The sequence below is a fragment of the Lepidochelys olivacea genome (assembly GCF_965140295.1).
Source record: "Lepidochelys olivacea isolate rLepOli2 genome assembly, chromosome: 6".
NCBI lineage: Eukaryota > Metazoa > Chordata > Testudines > Cheloniidae > Lepidochelys > Lepidochelys olivacea.
The window spans coordinates 33,920,446-33,944,326 of NC_140416.1; the positions used below are offsets into that span (position 1 = coordinate 33,920,446).

The 23,881-nt window shown below is 42.2% G+C and overlaps 1 protein-coding gene across 5 annotated transcripts in view; it reads left to right on the top strand.

Moving 5' to 3' along the window:
* TEAD1 (TEA domain transcription factor 1) overlaps nucleotides 1-23,881 on the top strand; it is a 213,561-nt gene that overhangs the window by 163,313 nt on the left and 26,367 nt on the right. For all 5 annotated transcript variants that reach the window (XM_084630088.1, XM_084630089.1, XM_084630085.1 and 2 more), the window contains 4 exons: nucleotides 1,764-1,898; nucleotides 2,105-2,151; nucleotides 3,275-3,336; nucleotides 5,615-5,739. In XM_084630088.1, coding sequence (XP_084486214.1) covers nucleotides 1,764-1,898; nucleotides 2,105-2,151; nucleotides 3,275-3,336; nucleotides 5,615-5,739 — 369 coding nt within the window. The remainder of the gene's footprint in view (nucleotides 1-1,763; nucleotides 1,899-2,104; nucleotides 2,152-3,274; nucleotides 3,337-5,614; nucleotides 5,740-23,881) is intronic.

Genomic DNA, 23,881 nt, shown 5'->3' on the forward strand with positions numbered 1-23,881 from the left:
ACTGTTAGTGGAGTCAGCCTTTTCAATAGCAGATCTCCTGAGACCTCAGGAGCCTCAGAGTCCCAGTGTCCCCTCCACTGTCCTTTTCTCCCTGACAGCCTGGTTTTTACGGGAACCGTGTTGCTCTCAGCTGCTTCCCCTGTGGCTGTGCAGGAGCAGTTATGGATGGGTCCACAGGTGTTAATGCTGCTTCAAGAAGCATTAACATTTGATTGGATTTCTGCCTATAAACCTGCAGGTTGTGCAAGGGAGAATGCTGCTGAGAGTAGCTACTCCCCTGCTCCACCTGCCGTCAGGTCCCTTATAAACCAGCAGAGGCCAAAATATACAAAGCTCCATCCAACAGAGGCGCTTCCATAGGATCACACCAAGGCCATGGAAACATGCTGAAGGGCCAGTACCCACCACCCAAGATCTGCTGCTCTCTGCAGTGGAGAAGAGCATAGTTCCCCAAGTGTTTTTACTTTTTTATCTTTTAATGAATCAGTCCCTCGGTGAAAATTATTTATTTGGTTATACCTTATATGTAATATTTGGCAAACCGCTCTTCCTTTGTCTCTTATTACGCTGTGAAGTACTTTACTAAAATCTTCTGTTATACACAAGCATTTTAACAACCTGTTTGTTGTTGTATCCAGGTAACAAGCATGGTAAGTATTTTAACTAAACCAAGTATTATATACGTTAGCTGTGCTTGGCAGATTTTTTGGCTAGCTTTTACTGTATTCTCAGCCTGTGCTGTTTCTAAAGGAGCTGTTCAAAGGAAGAAACTGCTCACCTATAATACCACTACATATAAGCTTTAGAGGGAACATATATGCACATTCATGTACCATATATAAAAGCATGCATCCCTTGCCAGCATGCTTGCTACTTTGCTTGTAAAAATGAACTTGCCTATTATTGCTTGTGTTCCTTCACTGTAAGTCATGGACCTAAACAGTAGCATTTATTAATACAGTATTTACAAACGAGGAATGTGATCTGGCCATTGAGTAACAAAATTTACTGTGTGCCTATTTTTACTGTCCTAATACATCCACTTTCCTAAATCTATACTCAAACAATTTTTTTTAAAAAGCCAGGTCTCTGTGCTTGAAAGCAGGTTTTGTTGTTGTTTTGGAAGCACTGCAAATTATTAATGGAAATTTCTCAAATTGGAAGTTACCAAATATTTCCTTGTTTTTGTGATGATTTTTAAAAAAAAAATATATATATATATATAGGATATCAGAATTTGAAATGTTTGTCTGTGTATAAACATGAAGAGAAATAATGCCCTGTTTCAAGTGACTGTAATTCTATGTTCTCCTTAAAAGTTTTCATTAAGGGCAAATTCTCTCAGATCCGCATGATTGAGCTCAACTCTCATAGGTCCCAGTACTGCAATCAGAGCCATACATGGAGACCTCTACTGAAGACAAAGCTTAGATGAAGTCAGTGAAGCACTGCATTTGCAAAGGGATCTGCCTATGTGGATCTGATTTGCAGAACTTGGGGAACAATTTGCTCTTCCAGAGTTCTCTGCATGTCAGGAGAGCAGACTGAGAGAATTCAGCTCTGCCATGCATCTCTGAGAGAAGATTTTTGCTTTGAGGAAATTTGAGTGTATTTTAGCCTTCATGCTATATTTTTCTGCATGGTTTTCTATTTTTTGATTTCTGTGGCCTTTTAAGTTTGGCTTATGTGCTTGTAGCTGCACTTATTTAACAGGATTTGCTGTGCCAAATGTTTTACGAATCCATGTAATTGTCATGTTAAAGGATCAGACTGCAAAGGACAAGGCACTCCAGCACATGGCAGCAATGTCATCCGCTCAGATAGTATCAGCTACTGCTATACACAACAAGTTGGGCCTGCCAGGAATTCCCCGTCCTACATTTCCTGGTGCACCCGGGGTAAGTTGTTAACTGATGCCAATAAAAAGTTTATTTCCTAACAACGATCAGTAGGAAATAAAGGCTAGATCAATGGATTTATGCGCAAATTGTACTTACATCTGTGTTTGCAAAATTAATAAGTAATTTTGTGTATAAATATATTAAATTAGTCTACAAAGAAGGCAATTACAAAGTTGTTTTTCTCCCCCCCACCCCCTGTCTAGTTTTGGCCAGGAATGATACAAACAGGGCAGCCGGGATCCTCACAAGAGTAAGTCTGAAAAATAAGAATGCTTTTATATTCAGTATGTAACTCGTCAGTGGAATTCATTGCCAGAGGATATTATTCAGGCAAATACTTAGCAAGATTAAAATAGAAGATTAGACTATTATATTAACCTTTTCAGTTACAAAGCTCCTATCGCTCCTGTTAAAACATTACAAGTGATAACACTCTGTAAGACAGAAGCTGAATATTAACTGTGGACAATAATCACCCCATGGTATAGATTTGCACTATAAATTGTGTGTATGTATATGTGTGTTTCCAACACAAATCTTACCTCACTCATTTTATATACAGGACATGGGGGGAGATGTAGAGGAAGATAGCTCAGACATCTATTTTTCTGTAGGGCAGGGAATGACCATTTCATGTGAGCCACAACTAGATGAAAGGCCTGGCCCTGTTCAGTGGGGTTTGAAGCTGCATGGCCCCTTGGTAACAGCAACTTCATGTAGAGAAGAGACTTGTAAACCTGACTATTCAGCCCCAGCCCTACAGGAAAGCGTGATCTGTGGAATACCTCCTCCCAGCTCTCTTTATAGGCCTTATCCAAAGCTCGTTGAAATCAGTGGGAGTCTTTCTCTTGGATTCAGTGGGATTTGGATTCACAGAAGGCCGGAAGCAACCATTATGATCATCTAGTGTGACCTCTGTTACTGTTATCCAGTCATTCCTGCAGTGGAGGGAATTATTCTTCCCTACTACCTGAGTCAGTGGTTCTCAACTCTCTTGCAGTCCAGTCAGCACACAATTGCAGCCCATGTGACATCCTCAGGGCCATACAGGTAGTATATATATTATGTGGATGCAGTCCTCATAACACACAGAGAGCTGCATCTGCGGCGCACAATGGCAAATAGATTGAGAACCACTGACTAAAGTGAACACTGTCAAGCCCAGTAACTTGTGAATCAGGCTCTGTTTTACGTTTGGGGTGACCCCTCCTTGCTTCATAACCTGTTTGTTGACTATCTTTTAAATATGCCTATTAGGAAAGAGACATCTGGGTGTATAAATATTATTAACAATGTATTTCCTTGTGCTATATAACTAACTGAATGAACTGTGAATTGTATAGTATGTGATTTTGTGTAACTATTTTTTCCAGTGTGAAGCCATTCGTTCAGCAGGCATATCCTATTCAGCCAACAGTCACAGCTCCCATTTCAGGTAACTTCATTTTTTAGCTTCCTTTAAACAGAGCTGAATTGCATAAGGAAAAGTAATGAGCGTGTTGTGTTAATTTGTGAGCCCCACAGAGCCCACTAATCTGTGTCCAGAGTCTCATATGTCCCTTCCAGACATCAATGGACAAGCAATTGATAAATTATGAAGAAAAATCACTGCTTAGGTAGGAAAAAGGGACTCCTAGTCCAAGCACTGCCATACATGCCAGCAGTTCCTGTGGCACTAAAGTATATCACCTGGTGGTATTTTATGTGATGCAAGAAAATGACTTATGAAGAAGATACTGGGTAATGGGCTGCATATTGCAATTTAAGGGCTAAATATTGCTTCCCTCACTCATGGAAAGTAAATTGCATTTACTTAAAATCAGAACTAAAATTGTACCAAAATAATTTATATTCAGTCCCCCAAGGCATAAAACATGTCACTGCCGATATAAACACTATTGATCTTTCTCTCCTTCCTGAGCATCTCAGGTTAGAAGCCAGTAGGGTGACCAGATGTCCCAGTTTTATAGGGACAGTCCCGATTTTTGGGTCTTTTTCTTTTATAGGTTCCTATTACCCCCCCACCGTCGTCCCGATTTTTCACACTTGCTGTCTGGTCACCCTAGAAGCCAGTGCCACTAGAACTCTCCTCTGCTAGCTATTCCTTAGTCTGGTAGAAGCCTTATATCTCAAAGCAAAAAAGGCTATGATTGCCCAAAACTATGCCTGTGATCTTTCCCCTAATTTGTCATCTCATGTACATTTCATTCTAAGTTTCAATAATGTGCATTATTTCTATGCAAATGTCAACAAACTGTGTCCCTCAGGAAACTTCCTCATCCCTTTATTTGTCATTTATTGGCTGTTCTCGATTCTATCCATTCTTCTCTACATTATAATTTCCTACTACAGATTACTTGAAAGATGCTAGCCATCTTTCCAAGTAAAAACTTTCCTTTGTAGTTTTGCATATCTCACTCTTGTCTCATTTTTCCTAAATTACGTAATGTTGCTCCCGATGCCAGAAATTATGAGTCATCTTCAACTTTTAGTTTTTCACATCTCCTTTTGGAATCTGTTTCTTGCCACTGCTAGAACACTGCCAGAATTTTCAGCATTACTAAAATCCATATTCACATTTGACTGTTGCAATTCCCCTTTTTATATAGGATTCCTAAATCTCCGCTATCTAGATTTGAGGTGCAGAAGAATTACAGTCAGATTCCCATTCCAGGGAGTACGTGTTACCTGACTCCTCTTTCACCTTCACTGGCTTGTTGTCCATCTCTCTGAACCCACTTCAGAAATGCGTTCTTGGTTTTCAAATCTCAGGGGATTAGCTCTGCCCTACCTTCTGTGGTGTCTTGTCTGTCTATCTCCCCTGGTCAGTTGCTCCACTCCTTCTTTATTCTTTCTCCTTTTGTGACTTTCCACAATTTGAAGGAGGAGAACAGTTACAGTTTTAGTTGTGGTGAATCAGTTCTGATGGTAGACATGCTTCCTCATAATGGGTCCAGTCACTGACCCTTTATTCTCACTTTAAGTTACGATTCATCTCCCTACATTAATTATTATTTGTATTGCAGTAGTGCTTAAAGGCCCCACTGTGCTAGGCTCTGCACAAACACATAGAAGAGCCCTGCCTTGAAGAGCTTACACTGTAAATAGGCAAGAGTGGGAGGAGGAACAGGAGAGGAAAGCCCAAGGTCACACAGCAAGTCAGTGGTGAGCCAGGAATAGAACCCAGGTCTCCTGACTCCCATTAGACCATGCTACCTATGAATGACCATGCTGCCAATGAAATGTCAGTTGTAATGCTGTGTAAAGTGTACAATAATATAGTTTAAGCAGGTTTCAGAGTAACAGCCGTGTTAGTCTGTATTCGCAAAAAGAAAAGGAGGACTTGTGGCACCTTAGAGACTAACCAATTTATTAGAGCATAAGCTTTCGTGAGCTACAGCTCACTTCCTCAGATGCATATCGTGGTTTAAGCAAAGATTATAAAGTGACACGCTAGCTAGATAAATCAAGGAAGCTCCACTTTTGTTTCACACTGTCCTTAGATTGACCAACCACATTGATACTGTGATCACTAGGTTGGATCCTCATCTTTCCATGTTGTTTACCTTTAACAAACAATAAATCCACGTTGATTTAGATTTTTTTTAATCTGAATTAAGAAGATCCCTATGGCTCCTAGTTAAATTTAATATAGAAAATGGAAGTTGAGAAATTGACTGACTTGTACATAACAATAATACTTTGTATTTCAGGGTTTGAGCCTGCATCAGCTCCAGCACCCTCAGTTCCCGCTTGGCAGGGTCGATCTATTGGTACCACCAAACTCAGACTGGTGGAATTCTCAGCTTTTCTTGAACAACAGAGAGACCCAGAATCAGTAGGTGTTATCCAAAGAAATGCCCAGTAAACTTAAATAGTTCTCTGCTCTTCTTAGTTATACCTACCCATTTCTAGCCTCTTCCTGCATGCTTTCCACTGTTGGCACTGATGTCACTTTGAGGCCATATTTCTCAAGGCTGCTATGATAGATATCGATAAATGCACTGTAATATTACTCCGATTACAGTACAATTTTTCCCTGTTCAACTTTTTTTTATAGAAGCTATTGCTTATGAAAGTGAGGGGCTGTGTCATGTTTTCCTCCTTTCAGCTTCACTGCAAGCTGCACTACATAGCTATGTCAGTGTGCCTCATTGCTGTCCAGTCTTAATGGCTTGCTGACCCAATCTTCCAGTTATACAAAATTGCATGGTGATTTGGTTCACAGTTCAGCAAAGTACACCTCTACCCCAATATAACGTGGTCCTCAGGAGACAAAAATATCTCACCGCGTTATATTGAACTTGCTTTGGCCCCCCTGTTCCTTGTTCCCTGACCACCCGCTCCAGAGACCCCCATCCCTAATCACCCCCAGGACTCCACCCCCTACCCAACCCCTCTGCTCCCTGTCCCCTGACTGCTCCGACCCCTATTCACATCCCCCGCCCCCCAACAGGCACTCACCAGCAGCGGCGGGAAGCGGAGCAACACGGCCCCAGCCTGCTCCACTCCGCCACCTCTCAGCCGCGGCGCTCCGCTTCCCGCCACTGGTGAGTGCGGGGAGGTTGGGGAAAGGACATCCTCCGCACTCACCAGCGGCAGGAAGCGGAGCGACGCAGCCCTAGCCTGCTCTGCTTTCCTGGCCCTGGCCCCAGCCATGTCACTGGGGCGTTGGGGAAAGGTCCCGCACTCACCAGCGGCGGGAAGCTGAGCGACGCGCCCCCAGCCCTCTCCGCTTTCCTTGCACTGGCCCCAGCCATGTTGCTGGGGCGTTGGGGAAAGGTCCCGCACTCACCAGCGGCGGGAAGCTGAGCGACGCGCCCCCAGCCCTCTCTGCTTTCCTTGCACTGGCCCCAGCCATGTTGCTGGGGCGTTGGGGAAAGGTCCCGCACGCATCTGTGGTGGGAAGCAGAGCGCCGCGGCTGGGAGCTGGTGGAGTGGAGCGGGCTGGGGCCAGACTGCTCCGCTTCCCGCCACTGGAGAGTGCGGGGAGATTGGGGAAAGGACGTCCTCTGCACTCACCGGCGGCGAGAAGTGGAGCAATGCGGCCCCAGCCTGCTCTGCTTTCCTTGCCCCAGCCCCAGCCATGTCGCTGGGGGGTTGGGGAAAGGTCCCACACTCACCTGCAGTGGGAAGCGGAGCGCTGCGGCTGGGAGCTGGTGGAGTGGAGCAGGCTGGGGCCAGGCTGCTCCGCCTCCTACGGGTGGGATCCCTTCCCTCAAGCCCCCTCCCCAGAGCGACATGGCTGAGGCCGGGGCGAGGGAAGCGGAGCGGGCTGCTCCCGGCCCCCTGCTAATCCCCTGGGCCACTCTGGGCCTGCAGGGCCCCCAAAAGTGCCCCCCCACAGCTCCTGCCTCCCAGACCCTGGGGGGGAGCCCCGACCACCCCCAAGACTCTCTGCCCCTTATCCAGTCCCTCGGCCCCAGCCCAACACCCTTAACATGCTGCTCAGAGCAGCGTGTTGGAACTTTACTGCATTGTATGCGAACCTGCGTTATATAGGGTAGCGTTATATCGGGGTAGAGGTGTACTTAAGCATGTGGTTAATTCCTGTTGAAATCAATGGGTTTTAAGCACATACTTAGAGATAAGCTTGTGTTTAAGTTGTTTCTGGAACAGGGATATAATTTAAGGACATGCTTACAATTTAGCATGTCCTTAGGTGCTTTGCTAAACCCAGGCTTTTGTGATTTGGGCAAAAATTTCTCTAGATACCAAGAAAAGAGCATAATCACTTCTGTTGCTTTCAGTTTGAGTCTCCAGGAGCATATCATTCCACTGAGTCACCTAGTTTATATTTTTTAAGGAACAGCCATTTGGACAAGAAGTTATTTTGCTTCAAACAAATGCTGAGCGTAAACCTTCCTAACCTAATTTGATTTTAAACTTGTTTAAATTTCTGCTCCGATGAAGAGAGCAAGAATAGTTGAGTAGTTTGTAAAGCTTACCTGTTTAGAGATCTAAATATGGTGCTTGCTTTGACTTCAGTCCGTTTCTCAGTGCCAAATTCAATATTTAAAAAATATCTAGATTCTGCACTGCAAAATCTCAGGCAAGTCCATGGAGCTGAGTGTAATATTTCTTATTTAATCCAACCATTAGTGAGCTCATTTGATGAAATAGCTCCTAATATTAATCACTGTGTTGTGTCTTTGCCATGAAAACTTATCAGCTTAACTCTCCTACTGCATGTCACAAAACACCATGAATCAAAAGAGCTTGTGTCAGTTTGCAGTGGAAAAACATGTTGTTGAACCTGTGAATTTTTATTGAGATTATTGCTGAAAAGCAAATACTCTGATGAGCATGTGGTATAGACAGTCCTTTCTTCTTCAGATTGCTGGTAAAATACAGTAGCTTGGAGTAGCATGGAGCTGTTACATGGTGTTTATAATTCTGTTCTGGAAACCATAGAATTTATGGGCTATAGCTAGGTGATGTTATCAAGGGAGTGTTTACACTGCATAATAGAGATCAGAGACATAGTACAGCAACCTTACATCAAAGGAATCCTTAAAACAGAGAAACATTAAACTAAAAAGTGCAATATATTTTAGCAGTGAGATATTAAAATATATGACCATATGTTGGGTTGCTAACTGTCATATTTTGGCATGCTGGTTTAACTGGAGTGTCTGTATTTAGAGAGAGGGACAGTTCTACTCTGTTACACCGGTCTGTATCCAGAGTAACTCCACTAACTTTTGTATATTTATACTATTGTTTTTTTATCCCCCTGGTTATGCATTCCATCAATTCCATTATTCATTTGGATCAAAAGTAGCACCCTTGTTTCTATGTTCTTGCCTAATGCAGTGGCTTTAATATACTCTGGGGGTCAGACTCTGAGCTCCTTTACCTCAGTGTAAATCAGGAGTGATTTCCTTGAGAGGGAATGGTAAACTGTATAAATCTGGGAACAAATGACGTAGGCTGTACTTACAGGATGGGGGACTCTATCCTGGGAGACCGTGATTCTGAAAAAGATTCTGGGGTTATGTGAGCTCCCAGTGTGACACTGTGACCAGGAGGGCTATAGTGCGATCCTTGGATGTATCAGCTGGGGAATCTTGCGTAGGAGCAAGGAGTCCTGTATTTAGCATTGGTGCAGCTGCACTTCGAGTACTGTGTTCAGTTGTGGTCTCCACAATTTAAGAAGTATGTTAATACATTGGAGAGAGTTCAGGGAAGAGCTGTGAGAATGATTGAAGGAATAGTAACCATGCTTTAAAATGATAGACTCAAGAAGCTCAATCTATTTAGCTTAACAAAGGAAGGTTGAGGGGTGCCTTGATCACAGTTTATAAGTGCCTACATGGGGAACAAATATTTTACAATGGCCTCTTCCATCTAGCAGACAGAGGTATAACAAGATCCAGTGGCTGAAACTGAAGCTAGACAAATTTGCACTAGAAATATGGTGTAAATTGTTAACAGTGAGCATAATTAACCATTAGAACAACTTACTAAGGGTTGTGGTGGATTTTCTATCATTGGCAGTTTTAAAATCAAGAATGGATGTTTTTCTAAAAGATGCTCTAGTTCAAATAGGAATTACTTCAGAGAATCACTCGGGCCTGTGTTATACAAGAGGTTAGCGTGGATTATCACAGTGGTCCCTTCTGACCTTAGAGACTATGAACTCAGTGGAATTACTCCTGCAGTAAATTTATGCTGAATGTTTTATTTTTCTTAAATGTATAGAGATACAATATCTATAGGCCCCCATCCTGTGCTCTGAGCACCTATACCATAATTTAAAAACATTCAAGAGGACTGCCCATAAATATAACAACTTACTCCCCTCCTCAAGAGCCTGGGGAAAGAGATGCCCCTGGCAGCATGCACAAATCCAGACTCTGGAATACCAAGTCTGAGAATGAGTTCCAAAGTCATTAACTCTTCTCAGACAATGTACTATCAGCAGCTTTCTGTCTTTTGTATCAAGGGAGCGCCCACCCAAGTGTCTTTGCTAGTCTCATTGGTGGCTGTATTTCATGAGGAGAAAGGTGGATTCTCAGGTAACAAGGTCCCTAATCATCTAGGGTTTTGTAGATTAAAACCAATTTATGGAGAATTCCCTCTGGAAACTTAGTGGGAGCCCCAGTAAGATCACAGAGCACTGGTTATAAAGTGCTCCTGCTCCCAGTGTATAAGTGGGATGCAGCATTCTGTACTAGCTTCAGCTTCTGCAACTCTCTTGGCTGCAGGAGCTACCTGGGTATCCAAGATCCAACACCACTCCCAACTTGAACAAATGACAGTCACACTTCCTCAATGAAGGGTGCTGACAGCAGTGCAGCCAATATTTCCAGCCATTTCCCTCAACCCACCAACTTTGTCAGCCTCATGTAGACAGACTCACAGAGAGAAGACTCTCATACAAGCCCCAGTTCCATCTAAATGGGTAATTTGCTCAAATGTTCTGGCTGGCTCAGATGTGATGGTGTCATAGAGCTGGGTGCCATACTGAATGCAGCGCAGACATTGTCCTTCCAGGGGCTTCATATTCACACTATACAGGAAAGGTGTCAGTTGTAGATCCCTGCAACACCCACACAAGAGAACCTTTGGCACAGAGGACAATTGCTCACAGCTGTCCTTTGGGCTCTTAGTGAGATAGGAGCAGGGCCACTCCAGAGCAGCTCCAGCCACCCTTTCTAGAGTTTTCAAATGAACCAACAAAATCTCATGGTTACTGTATCTCTAGCAGAGGCCAAAATTTACCATTAAGTGCTACCAACCCATAGAGTGATCTGTCAGAGTAGTCTTATCTCTCAGGATTGCCTGATAACTCATTAAGTTCCATCAATTTCCAAAGGCACACCAGCAAACCAGTTCCATTGCCCTGTCATTGCAAATCAAAGGAGATGATGGTCTGTGCATGACAGAAGGGTAAACCTATCGCTCCCACATCCACACTCTACCCAGAAATGTGAGCCAGTGTGTTGAGAAAATAAGGTCAGAATATGACACTTGTTGACCTAATTGTTTTACATTTCTGCAAGTATTTATGGAGGTTCTCAAGAAAGCCTCCTCTTAAGAAGTTCCTAATAAAGAAGTATATCATCATATAGGTTTTGTCTTCATGCAGCCTTGTAAGATGTACAGCATAGAAGTCCGTGGCTTATTCACTGTACACCTAGTATATTAGTGATTTATGGGCTCTGGCATACACAGAATGCCACACAGGAATAGATGATGTTGCACATGTGTCTCCAAAGTTGTAGGGAAAATGTATGTTTGAAAAATAGTATGTGATTGTGTAACTAAAAACAGCATCATGATGCACATGCACAGGGTGGCAAAGTTAAAGAAATGAATTTTCTTTCCTAACTTCTGAGTGGTTAAAACCATGTAATTGAAACATCCTCTTTATATCATTTTCATAATGGAATTATTATTATTCTACATTAAGATGTAACATTTAGTTTAATAGATATGTATCAAAGTTTGGAAAACATGTCTGTTTTATACAGCATACAACATTTGTATCTCTAGGCCATCTTACAGTTTCAAAAAATGAATAATAGAGCAGTTCACTGACAAAGTAAACATTGTCCTCCCTCTGAGGAATAGAACGGCTTTAACCAAATAGGTTTTTGCCAGATTATATGTGCACTGCACTCACACCACTGGAATTAATAATATGAAACCAGCTGAGTTAAGTGAATAGATTTGCAACATAATCGACTACTGATGGTCAAAACATACTGCTCTGGCAACTGTGGGTATCAAAAAGTCATGTCCTAAGTATTATTTTTACGTGCAGTAGCTCAGCATGAAACCCATTGCACTAGTACAGTACAAGTGAGACTAAGGCTCAGCAGAGGCCTCTGAGCTCTCATTTTCCAGGCAGGTGCAGACTTTCTGGGAAATGTAACACATACACTTGTATTACAGAGAAAAGTTAGAGACTTGAATTGAAAAACAGTGGTGAAGAAAGCCTGGATAAATACCACAAAGCCCTCTTTGGAGTAGCCTAATATCTTGTAGAGTTCCTGCCATGTAGGGGTGAGAACCCCACAAGCATTTGCCTTTGATTGGGAGTGCATTGCAAGGAGCTCCCACGGTTTCAATGCACTACATTTACCTGAATGGTTAACTAGAGTACCAGTATTATGAAACTACTTGTATCTTTCTTTTAAAAAAAAATACCAGCTGCTTCAGTATTTGTATTTTACAAAAATAAGGCACAAAAAAAGTAAATTTATTGTCAGTTATAAACCCAAAGTCATATAATTCTTTAGTCCCACTGTGGCAGTTTCCTTCCATTTCTGCCCAATTCAAATGTTAACCCTTCATACCAGAGTTTGAATGCTCAACCATTTGTGTGTTGGGCAGCGAGTCAGTGGCAATGGGAGAGGGTTCAGAAGGCAAGTGGGTAGGAATAATAGGACAAAAATCTCTGAGGTGGAGTAATAGTAGAAGGCTGAAAGGAGAGAAGATAGAAGGGAGCCAGAGAGGTGGGTTGAAGGGAGAAGAGTGGGAGCATCAAACAACCTGGGAGAAGCTGTGTAGGAGAATGACAGGAGCAGTGTGGGAAGAGCAGGGCACAAGCTGTAGCTAGCTGATCGGCCTGTCAGCAGAATGTTAGGAGTTGCAGCTCTTCTAACCAGCAGAGGGGAAGGGTGACGAGCCATCCATAAGAGGTTGGCGAGGAACCGCAAAGCTAGCCAGGGAGGGCAGGCTCTGTGTAATAAAAGGGGTTGGTGCTGTGCTTCTTTGCTCATCCAGCTGTTCCTGAAGTGTCACTCTGGCAGCTTCACTTAATTTGTCCTCTTCTCATGGGGAAAACGTGAGAGCTCCCACTTCGTTACTTACAGTTTTGAGGGTGGCTGATAGTTTACCATTAATATGGTTTGATTATCTGGATCCTACTGTAAATAATTGCATGCAGAATAGTCCAAAGACTATGGAACAGTCTCCCAAGGGCAAAAGTGGAAGCTTCCTTGCTCAGAACATTGAAAAGGAGAATGAACAAAGCCTTAAAAATATATATTTTAGGGAGCACTCTGCCTTGGCAACATAATGACCCGAGAACTCTTTGGATTTTGCAAGAAATACAACTGATAAAACTTAGTCTGGATTTATCTTGGGCACTTCGGATTTTTTTTTTTTTTTAGTGACAGAGAATTTTCCAACAAACTCCAAAGCCATCCCTGGAGACGAAATGCCAGCCCTACACCCTGACCTTGTTTAGCTTTGCTTCACAACATTCTGATTGTGTCTGCAGTTGTGGCTCTTTATCTCTGCTATGGGAATCTGCTAGTATGGAAATCAGTGTTAATTTTTTCCTAATATAGAAATAATTTACAAACAAGAAGTGCACAATAGTTATGTACGTTTTAAGCAATGAAGTTTTAGGTTGTTGTACTGCTTTGTTCCTCTTTTGACCTAATGAATATATGTAAGCTTTTAAACAAGAATCTACAGAAGCTTTTAAACCAGAATCATGTAACAATTTACTCCGTCCTTGAAATAGTCCAAGCGTGGCCAAACTTACTGACCCTCTGTGCCGAATATGACAATCTTCAGAAATTGGAGAGCCAGGGCACGCCTGCTGGGGTTCAAGGCTTCTGCCCCAGGGGAGGCACCTGCGGGGCTTGGGGTTTCAGCCCTGCTCCTGCTAAAGCCCCGAGACCCTCCCTCCCCTCTGGGCAGAAGCCCCTACCCTATCACCCTGCTGCAAGCAGAGGTCCTGAGCTCCTCCCACCCCCAGTCTAGTAGGTGGAGAATGGTGGTAGGGAGGTGTGGGGTAGTTTGGCAACCCATGAAATAGTCTTTCAGTACTTTTTTACCAGTAATATTTCACAGTAAATAGAATTAAGTACTATTTTTTACTTTAGGCCTTATTTGCCTGAACAGTGTCCTGTTGACTTCAGTGTGTTTTAAAAGTGTATCCACACAGAACTTATTGCAGGGCTGGGGCATTAAAGATTTCTGGTGCCCTTCCAATGGTAATGAACATGTAAAAGTACAAGAGCCTGTAACTATCAGGCAGTTCTATGAATTCAGGGTCAGTATTCTAGTAGATTTCAAACCTGCTCCATAGACTCCTGTCCCTTGGAGGATTCTTTTTCCAAATCACAGAATTATTCCATTTAAAGGTGAAATTTTAAATAGCAAAAACCTTCTAAAATTATAGAATGGAAATAATTAGCCTACTTTAGCTTTCGGTATTTTTGGAAATTGCAAGGTAAGATGTAGGATGCCACACTTGGAACATCTCTGAATATTGATTCTGCAGCTCCGGATGAATAAAGTGACTCCCTCTTTAATGTGAAAAACAACTAAACATACACGTGCCAAATTCCTTCTGCTTTTTCTTCCAAATTCTCTGGTCGTTTATTAGTTCGGTGGTCCTTTGTCCTTACAAACAAACTATAGAATTTCACCTTGTCAGAGAAATCTCACTTTGTAAGAGAAAAAGTACTTTTCTTTAATTGTATTCCAACTCTGTATATTTGGAACCTCACCAAATTAAATGATCATATTTACCAGTATGTTACTGTCAGCCTAAGATCTCTTTACTTAGGTGCTTTGTGGTTTCACTATAAGAGTTCCTGGGAAGTTCAGAACAAATTTCTATTCATGGTTAAACCAAGTAAATGTGTTCTCTAACAAGCAGAAGTTGAATCCTCAGGCAGATTAGAGAGAGCCTAAACTATTGTCTTCCTCACAGGTGTTTCTAACATGCAAAGACTCAAAAAGTTAAATTATTATAATTTCAATACAATAGACCTTCTCCTAAATATATATTACCTGTCTGAGTCTCCTGTTGCAGCCCAAATTGATCTGATTACGTATCTGTTAGTCAGTCTACCTCCAAAAAAATTTTTTTTTCTTCCCTCTCTCCTGAGCATTCAACTGTGATGACTGCTTTCACAGCAACTTCCAGCACTTGAAACAGTTTTACATCTAAAATTCCTTACAGCTACAAAGAATAGCATGAAGAGCAAATTTTCCAAATTAACCCACCTACCCGTAATGTGGGGTAATAGCATTAGGTCCAAAAATCAGAATTTGTTTTAAAAAGAAACAGTGGTAGGGAGATATAATCTTAATGGAAATGTCTCTTATTTTTTATTTCCGAGTTTGTTTTTTTTAAACAAGGCTTTTGCATTTAAACATTATCCTGTAGTATTGTGAGTCAGAGAGCATTGTGAATGAGAGCCACAAAGTGAAGCTGACTAGAAATGGATCATAAAAGTGAAACTGCTAACCTGTTCTCATTGTGCAAATGCAATAAAATGCAAAAAGTTAACCAAACCACCTCAGCTGATGACAAAAAAAAAATGACATTTTAAAAATTCTCTCCATTTTAACTGTGTAAAATGTTGCAGAGGCTCAGGAGTTTACTTACGTTATATTATCAACACATCTTAAGCTGTGTTTGAAGTTTATCCTCTTGTACTCTTGATAGGCAGCATATCAAAGATGTCAACTTTTTGGTTGTATGAAACTCTTTGTCTAGCCTCCTTCTTACATAAAAAGAAGAGCAAATACACTTAAATGTAGATGGATCAATCTTTTAAAAAGAATTAATTTAGTGTGGTGGACTCTAGATTCAAGTTTATTTTAATATAAAGTTGAATTAAGTACACAAAAATATGGAGTTCACTTCTGTTGACGTGTATAGTGAGTATGCGTCTGCACTGTGAAATGAACATATGTCATACTCTGTAAAATTTTAAAACTTTACTTTGATAAGTAAATTGTCAAAATACTCTGTATTTAGACATCTAAATTAAAGTGCCCTGATTTTTTCAGAGGTGCTCAGAACGGACAGTTCCCATTGGTTTAGTATTGATATAATCCTGAAACAGGCTATTTGATAGCAGCCCCTTGTGGCTGCATGGAGCCCCATTGGCTTCAAGGGGGTCTGTGCAAGTGTAGGGCATCTACCTGCATAGTTGTGACTACCTCTACCTGTGGCAGGATTGTGACCATAGGTGCCCAAACTTCGTTGTCCAGTATGCAAATATTGGTGGGAATGAGTAGAAAGACATGGCAGTAACTAATTCTCCAAAGTTGGCCTTCCTTAAAGTTAGTGTGACCAGGTGTGAAAGATCATCCACATCATTCTTGTTCAAAATCTGTCACTGTTGGTAAACATTTTCAAAATAAAATAATAACCACCATTTTTTTTTTTTTTTGGCAGAACCTACCCAAAAAAAAAAATCAATTTTGTTGGCTCCCCCTGCTTGCTCTGCAGTCACAATTAGTGAGCAAACACTGCTTCCAGAGCTCTGCCAAGATCGTTATTGGTGCTTGTGCAAAACCCAGGGAGTAAAAATAACCATATTAATTTTGACTTCATTAGATGCATAGGGGACCACGGCTGACAAGTGGAAAGTGGAATCAGCAGAGATATTTTATTTCAAAAACTCCTAAGAGAGGATTGCAAATAATGGAAGTGGGTTTTTAGGGATGTAAAATTACAATGAACCCTTGTTGATTCTCACTAATGGTCAAGATGTGAATTGGGAAGTGTATCAGTGTGGGGATAAATGCAAATAATTATACCTTGGTAGCTAGCCAGGAGCACTGTATCATGCGCTAACCCTGCCAAACACAGCTGTAGGATCTAGCTTGTTTCTTAAATTGCAGTTGTTTGACTTTGCAAATTTAATAATGTTCTTGTAATTAAAGGAGGGGCTTTTTGTGTGTAATTCCCTAGTTTTTTTAAAAGGCAAACCTGAAACAACAGAAATTCCATCCAGTGCCATCATCTTAATGCCATGGTTCTTCAGTGGGCTTGGAACCTTTCAACCCACAGATCTCTGTCATTTAAGCTACCGGAGTAATTGGTAGCAATAGTAGCTTGTCATCTTTTTTGTGGACCCAGCACTAGAGGGGGCAGAGGAATAGTGGATCAGGGATCTTGGGGTCCATTCCAGGCTCTGGAGGCGAATGTGATCTAGTGAGCAGAGACTCTTTTCTACCTGTTTTCTCCAAACAGGACCCTTTCTGTCCCCCACCTGCTCCCTATCCTGTCTCTTCTCTAACCCTGGTATCTGGCCCCAGTCCCATTGTCCTCATACAGACAGTTGTTGTCTTCATTCCACAATCTCCATGCCCAGCAAGATCTAGTTTCACCCCTCCTAACTCCCCATCACAGTCCCAGTCTCCTTGCACAGTCATTCCATTTCCCCCAGCTTTTCATTCTTAGTCTCCTTGCCCAGCCAGTCCAAATTTCTCTGCCACTCCCCAGTTCCTCATTCGGTTTGTCTCTCTCTCCTACCCTGGCCTCCAGTCACACCCCAACTCCCCCTCCAGTCATTTCCAGTCTTCACTAGCTCCCAGGCACAATCTCCCTCCCCAGGCTCTTCATCTAATCTCAGTGCCCGCCTGCTTCTTTGTCCCTGTCCCCAGCCAGTCCTGGTTCTCCCCTCTACCCTGTTTCCTAGTCAGGCCTCCCCCTCTCACCCCCCCCCCCCGCCCTCCCAGCCAGCTAACTGGTTCCTACTCTTTATCCCACTCATTTCCAGTTTCTGTCCTACCCCCAAGCTTCCTGTCCCACTCTGTTCCCCTGTTCCTGCCCCACCCTGCAGATCTGGCTCTCGCCCCCCTGCCAGGAGAGGAGCCAATGACAGCAAAGGAGAGACAGGCCCCCTGCTTTCAGTTCAGGTGCTCAGACCCTGACCTGGCATGGCCCGCAACAGACCAGAGCGGGAATGTCAGGGAAAGTCTTACTCATCTGCTAAAAATCTAAGAAGTCTCTACTGAGCATGTGCAAACTGCATTTTTTCAGAGATTTGTAACTTGGTCAAATTTGGGCAGATTTTCACTGGGATGGCAAAGGGCATGTGCTTAACACAAAGGCCACCCCTTGCCAAATTTCAAGTCCCTGCTTTAAAGCATGGGGGTGCTAGAGCTTCTCCGAAGAAGTTTGGGGGGATATTTTTAACATGGGCAAAACACTGTATTTTTCCTTAGCCCTATTGTCAGCAATGGCTGACAGGTTTCGGCTGAAATTTTCCAGAACAATTCATCCTGACAAGACACCCACCATCGAAAATTTCAGCCCAGATAGTTAGTCTGAAAAAGTTATAAGCAATGGAAACCAGGTTCTTAGAATGGGAAGTGCTAGGCAACCTTAACAATAGGCAGTGCTACCAGCCCCCCGTGCTATGTTAAAATATTGCTAGGCCAACTCTGTCCTGATCCCCTTCCGTGGAAAGCTAAATCTGTGGGAATGAACATTTTAGTCACTAAAATTTTATTAGAAATAAAGGGAATTCTTGGCAGGGTAAGTTATTTTCTCACATCAGCAGGAAATTAAAGGGTGTCAGATTTACCGATAAGGCCATGCCTCAGAGCCAAGGCAATGCAGGTTACAGTAGCATGCAGACTCTTCTTGTCTTGGCGATTATTTTTTAGTTATCCCATTTTGTTCCTTTTTCCTCCGATAGTACAGTTTGTTAACCTGACACAAGCAGTAGTACCTTGTAGATAGACATCTCAGCTACAGCAGATCACGAAACAGGATACATCTATAGAACCCCAGCCACTAGAACAAGGTTGTTTGCTGCCTCATCAAGAGTATGTCTACACTGCAATAAAACCCCTGCAGTGTAGACATTTGAGCTGGAGCTCAGGCTCTGAGACCCCTTGAGTGGGATGGGTCCCAGAGCTCAGGCTCCAGCCCAAGCCCGAACAACTACACTGCAATTTTATAGCCCCACAGCCCAAGCCCAACGAGCCTGAGCCAGTTGACCCAGACCACCTGCTGTTGTGCTGTGGGTCTTTTATCACAGTGTAGACATACCCCAAGTGTCTTGGGCAGAGCCAAGCGAGACCATGAGCCTTTCACCCACCCTTTCTTTCTGAGCTTCCAGTTTAGTCCATTGCTCACTTTGGTGTAGAGCAGTGGTTCCTAAATTTTAGCACCCTGCAAACCCCTTTCACAAAAATATCAAATCTCGCAAACCCCCTCCTAAAAATGAATATTTCCAGGGATTTTCTCCCTTACCTAAGCATAAATGATAGAAGCAGTGATCTTGGAAATAATTTTGGTTTTTTATGACACAGTTATTACACACCATTTATTATTGCATTATTATTTATCATTACATTATTAATTTTATTACATTATGAAAACGGCAACACTCTTCCAAGATTTCACTTTTGTAGCTCATATCACTTCGATTAAGCCTTCTACATGTTTCATCAAGGAGTAACAGATGTGAAACAGCATGAAGGTATTTAAGAAGCCAACTCAATTAAAGAGTTCCTCCCACAAGTATTCAGGTCTTGAGCAGTCCAGGCAAACAGTGTACGACAACAACAAAGCTTAAACTTGTTCTGCCAGGAAGTCACGGTCCCGGGGCTCGGGCTGCCAGTCCCAGCACCCAGGGTCCTTAGGGACGGCTCTGTCCGCCATTACAGAATTTTTTTCTGAGACCCCCCTGATATATTTCGCGAGCCCCCAATGGGAACCACTGGTGTAGAGTACATTCAACCCAAAGTGAACAGAGAGGGCCTCTTTTTGTTTCAGCAGGGATAGAAGACATGCAGCACAGGGCCATTTGAGAGAGCTGCTTTGTTGGGTTTTTGTTTTGATCCATAAGACACAGAACCAGTTAATCCAGTTCTCTCCCTTCCTTACTGCTGATGATGGCAGTTTCACCGAATGCCTTGTTGCTGTGGCTGAAATGATAGACAATCTCCCTGGTTTCATTGCTGCATGCATGACCTTTCCGCCTGAAAACTTGGAGCTTCACTGTCATCAGGGCCACTGGAGCTGGAACAAACTTGCAAGAGCCTGTCAATTTCATGGAGTGGCCTGGCTTGTGAGGTATTTCTAACTGTCCCAGGTTGGGTGAGACAAGATCACGGGATCTTGCCTCTGCACAACTGATGGTTGAGGCCTGTCTGGCCTTTATGTGGGTATGGAGTGGGAGGAAGGAGCAAGGAGCCATCTCTTTGTGTGGCCCCTTTAAGGATCAGTCATTTCTGCAGACCCTAAGTTCAAGGAAATGCAGGGATTGTGTCCTCCCTGTTCCTCCAAAGGTGCATGGTATTCCAAATGGGCATAGAGGAGGTGGATCTATGGCTCTGACGTGAGGCTGTATCCTACAAAGGGCTTTCATAGTGAGCGTGCTTCACCTGTGACCAGGGAATTCAGGTAAGCAGAATGCTTTCCAGTACATCCTCTAGGACAGTGCTACCTCCACATTTCTTTTCTCTCTAGGCTGTGCCTAACTGGCACAATCTAGCCTTGTAAGATATAGTTGGAACAACTGGTTCTATGGTAGAAGGCTGCAGGTTGAAACTCTATGCTTTCATGCTTTGAGAGTATGTGTATGTCAAATTACAGTGCAGCCTGCATCTTGACACTGAAATTGAAAGAACTTTGCTTAATAGACGTGTATTTGTGTTGCATGAGATTCAGGGAGCCCTTCCCCGGTACTGTGGAGCACAAGAATGCATCAGAGAGAGCTGTAGCAGCTCACATCTCCTAGTTTTGTGGAATGTAAGAGCAAAACCGTAGAACACAAGGACATAATTTCACAAGAGCCAGTATATGTATTGAACAGTAAAACAAATGTAGGTGATTTGTCTTTGTTCTGCTGCAGCTTGTACGTTAGCATCCTCTGACATTGGCGATTTGTCTTGGTTCCTTTAAATTCCTAAGTGGATTCTAATTTTTCTCGTGGTATTAGTTGACAGCAGTCATTTTTCATGGCTTTACTGCATTCCTCAGATATTTAGAATTTTTTAAGGGAAGGAGTTCAGTAAAAGGCAGCCATCTCTAGGGCATGGAGTGTAATGCAGACTCTGCAGATGAAATAGCTCAGGAATGTAGTCTGTAAACTTTGATGTAGTTGCTATGCTTAAAAAAAACACAGGATTTGACCCACTGTGGTTTACAGTATTTAAAGTATATAATAATGTATATGTCAAATGTAAATCCTTTAAATACTGTGGCATGGGCAAATTCCTCAGTACTAATGTACTTCAATAATTCTGGAATATGCAGCCTGAAATAATAGTGAAGTTTGCTTACAATGAAGATGTTCTTGATCTTTTCAAACACTAATAGGCTCAGAAGATATAGCCATGTAACTTAACCTCATCGCTTTCATATATACACACTTTTCATGGAGACCGCCCATATAACAAATTTGTCTTGTGCCTAATATTGTGGTGTCATTTATGAGCCTGTAGAAATATGCCTTATCTAATTAGATTAGTAATGATTCTATTTCATGTAGGAATTACAGCAACATAAGCGGAAAATAATCACACATGCAATGTCAAAATAAACATTTACGTCCTAAGAATATTCTCAGGTGACGTCATATCATCTGTGCCACTATATCCTGTCAGAATTTTTGCTACAGCAGCATCTGGTACTTTGGCAAGATCTGCAGGCAACTAGAGTAACTTTACAGCTGTCTTTAACTTTGCTTTTATATTTAAGCAGCATAAAGGCTCTGTGATCTGCTCTGTAGTCCTATATACATAACGTCTCTTTGATTTAAGTTTGGATTCTGAGGACTCTACTACATTATTTTCCAGACCGTAAAAATGTATAATGTCCGAAGAAATGTTTTACCAGGTTATTTTGCAAGACAATAATGTTGGGATTCCTTCCAAGACTTCTTGCACTTGGCTTATCCAGAATACCTCATCCAGTTCTGAGAGAACACTTTATCCCATTCTCAGGATCCCAAACAACTCAATTTGACTCCTGCTCATCACTCAAGTTACTTTATTAGGCATGTGACAGCTCTATGACCACGTGGACGAGGCCACCCAGGTGCAGGGGTTTAAGTACTGGGTGATACCAGTTCCAGTTCAAGCATGTCACATGCTAGACAGTTTATGTACATTTTTCCTTGCCACTAACATCTCTACTTGTTGGATCTAATTGGGTTGGACGTTGTGCAGATCATGTAAGGACCAATAACTTTGGAGATTGTGTAAGGACCGATTGCTTATTTCCTCCCTTTATCTGCATTTCAAGTTAATCAGTTCAGCGCGTTCCCACTTATCTCAACTAGCCCTGGAAACACTGTCTCCGGCACACAGCCTGTCAAATCATTGTTTAGAGTTGAACCTTGCACTCAAATTTTACTCATGTCCGGCAAGATCTATGCCTACAGTTACGTGCCCCAAATTCTCATATGTTATCTTCCCACAGTGTGAATTTATCTTGAATTATAGTCACCACCTAAAATCCAGTGTTCTTGCTTGCTTGTTTTCCCTGATCACCAGACATTTAAAAGGTAAACCAAGAACAGCAGTGGTTCCCAACAATATCATATATTAATTTTTGTATGTGCTTGGTGCTCCAAGATAATACAATGATGTGTAACTGTATGTAGATCACATGTAAGTGAAGTAGTGTGTGTGTATTTTGTGTGTATAGCAAGCATGTTTCATCTGCAGTTATCATTCAATTATCAAGTAAAATGGCAAATCTAGCGACTCTGAAGATATTGTTATGATAATCCCTCATTGTTACTGAATAGTACGATAATTACTGTAATTCTTGTGTAAATGATTGGTATGTGACTTAAACCTGCTCATGGTAAGGCCTTACTGATAAACTTTCATTCATGCATTCATTCATTCATGCACTCAGTCCCTTCCATTCACTTGTTTATTTTTCTGACCTATGTGCTTTGCTCTTTAGAGTAGAAACACCCTATTTTGACTACACTCCCCCTTTGGGGCTTGTTGCATCTATAAGCAAAGATTGGGAAAGTTTTCCACGTGCACACCGAGGAAATAGGGAGGGGGCTATTTTGAAAGAGTGCTCCAAGGAAAATCTGTATAACTGATGTTCACATCTTACGAATTGAGCTTAGGTTTATTAAAGCCTGAAGTGTTAAGCTCTTCCCCCCCCATCCCCCCCCACCTCCACTAAATAAAATACACCAGTGTATTCTAAATTCAGATTTCGCTGCTCTGGATGATTTTACTAGTTTTACTTGTTTACTTGTCCAAGTACAGTTGGTAAAACTCTAGTCAGTCTACTTTCTTTTCCTTGGTTTTGCACATTTGTTCGGGAAAGTTGCATTCAATTATTATTATTTATTTTTATCGCGAGCCCTAGATACGGACCAGGACCCCATTGTGCTAGGTGCTGTACAAACACAGAACAAAAAGACAGTTCCCACTCCAAAGAGCTTACCGTCAAAGTGTAAGACAAGTGACAAGAGATGGAAACAGGGTAATACAAAGAAACTGTGAGATAATATGGGTTAGCTTGGTAGGCCAGCTACATGGTTTGATTGGATGTTCAGTTTATTGAGGTATGAAACTGTTATTTTAATCTGTTTTGTGTGCAGATGTATTGTGAACAAAATAGCCAGGCAAATGTCCACTCTGCGTTTTCAACATTATTTTATGCTTACCTGTTAGAAATTGCCACCTTGTAGCCAGTAGCTATCAAATATTGCAAAGTTTTCAGCTGTTCAGTGACTGCACATTGGTTCCCCTTTAACTGAGTTAGCAAAATGTTGTTTGTGATCTATGTGGTTAAAAAACAACCATGCTCCTTTCATCTTTTCATCTGGTCTTATGAGGTGTGGAGCACTCCTCTGGGAAGGACTTAGCATCATACAGTATCAGGTCCTCTTCTTTTTCACTTCAGATTTTACAATGTGCTATAGTCTCAGACAAATATGCAGGGTGTAAACAGTATGAGTAAAATCCTGGCCCCGTTGAAGTCAATATGGGGTTTAACGACAGACTTCATTGGAGCCAGGATTTCTGAGAAGGGAGAGGAATTGTTTAGGGTGGTACCGGTGGTGGCTATAACTAGTTGTAGTGGAATGAAACTAGAAAGGGGGAAATTTAGGTTGAACATCAAGTAACACATTCTGGCAGCGAAACTGTGAAACTAGCTCCCACAGTGAGTGGTAGAAGCTTGGGTCATTTGAAAGTGGATTCAACAAAGCATTGGGGAATATACCAAAGGGAAAAATCCTACTCTGGCAGGGAGATGGACTAGCTGACCT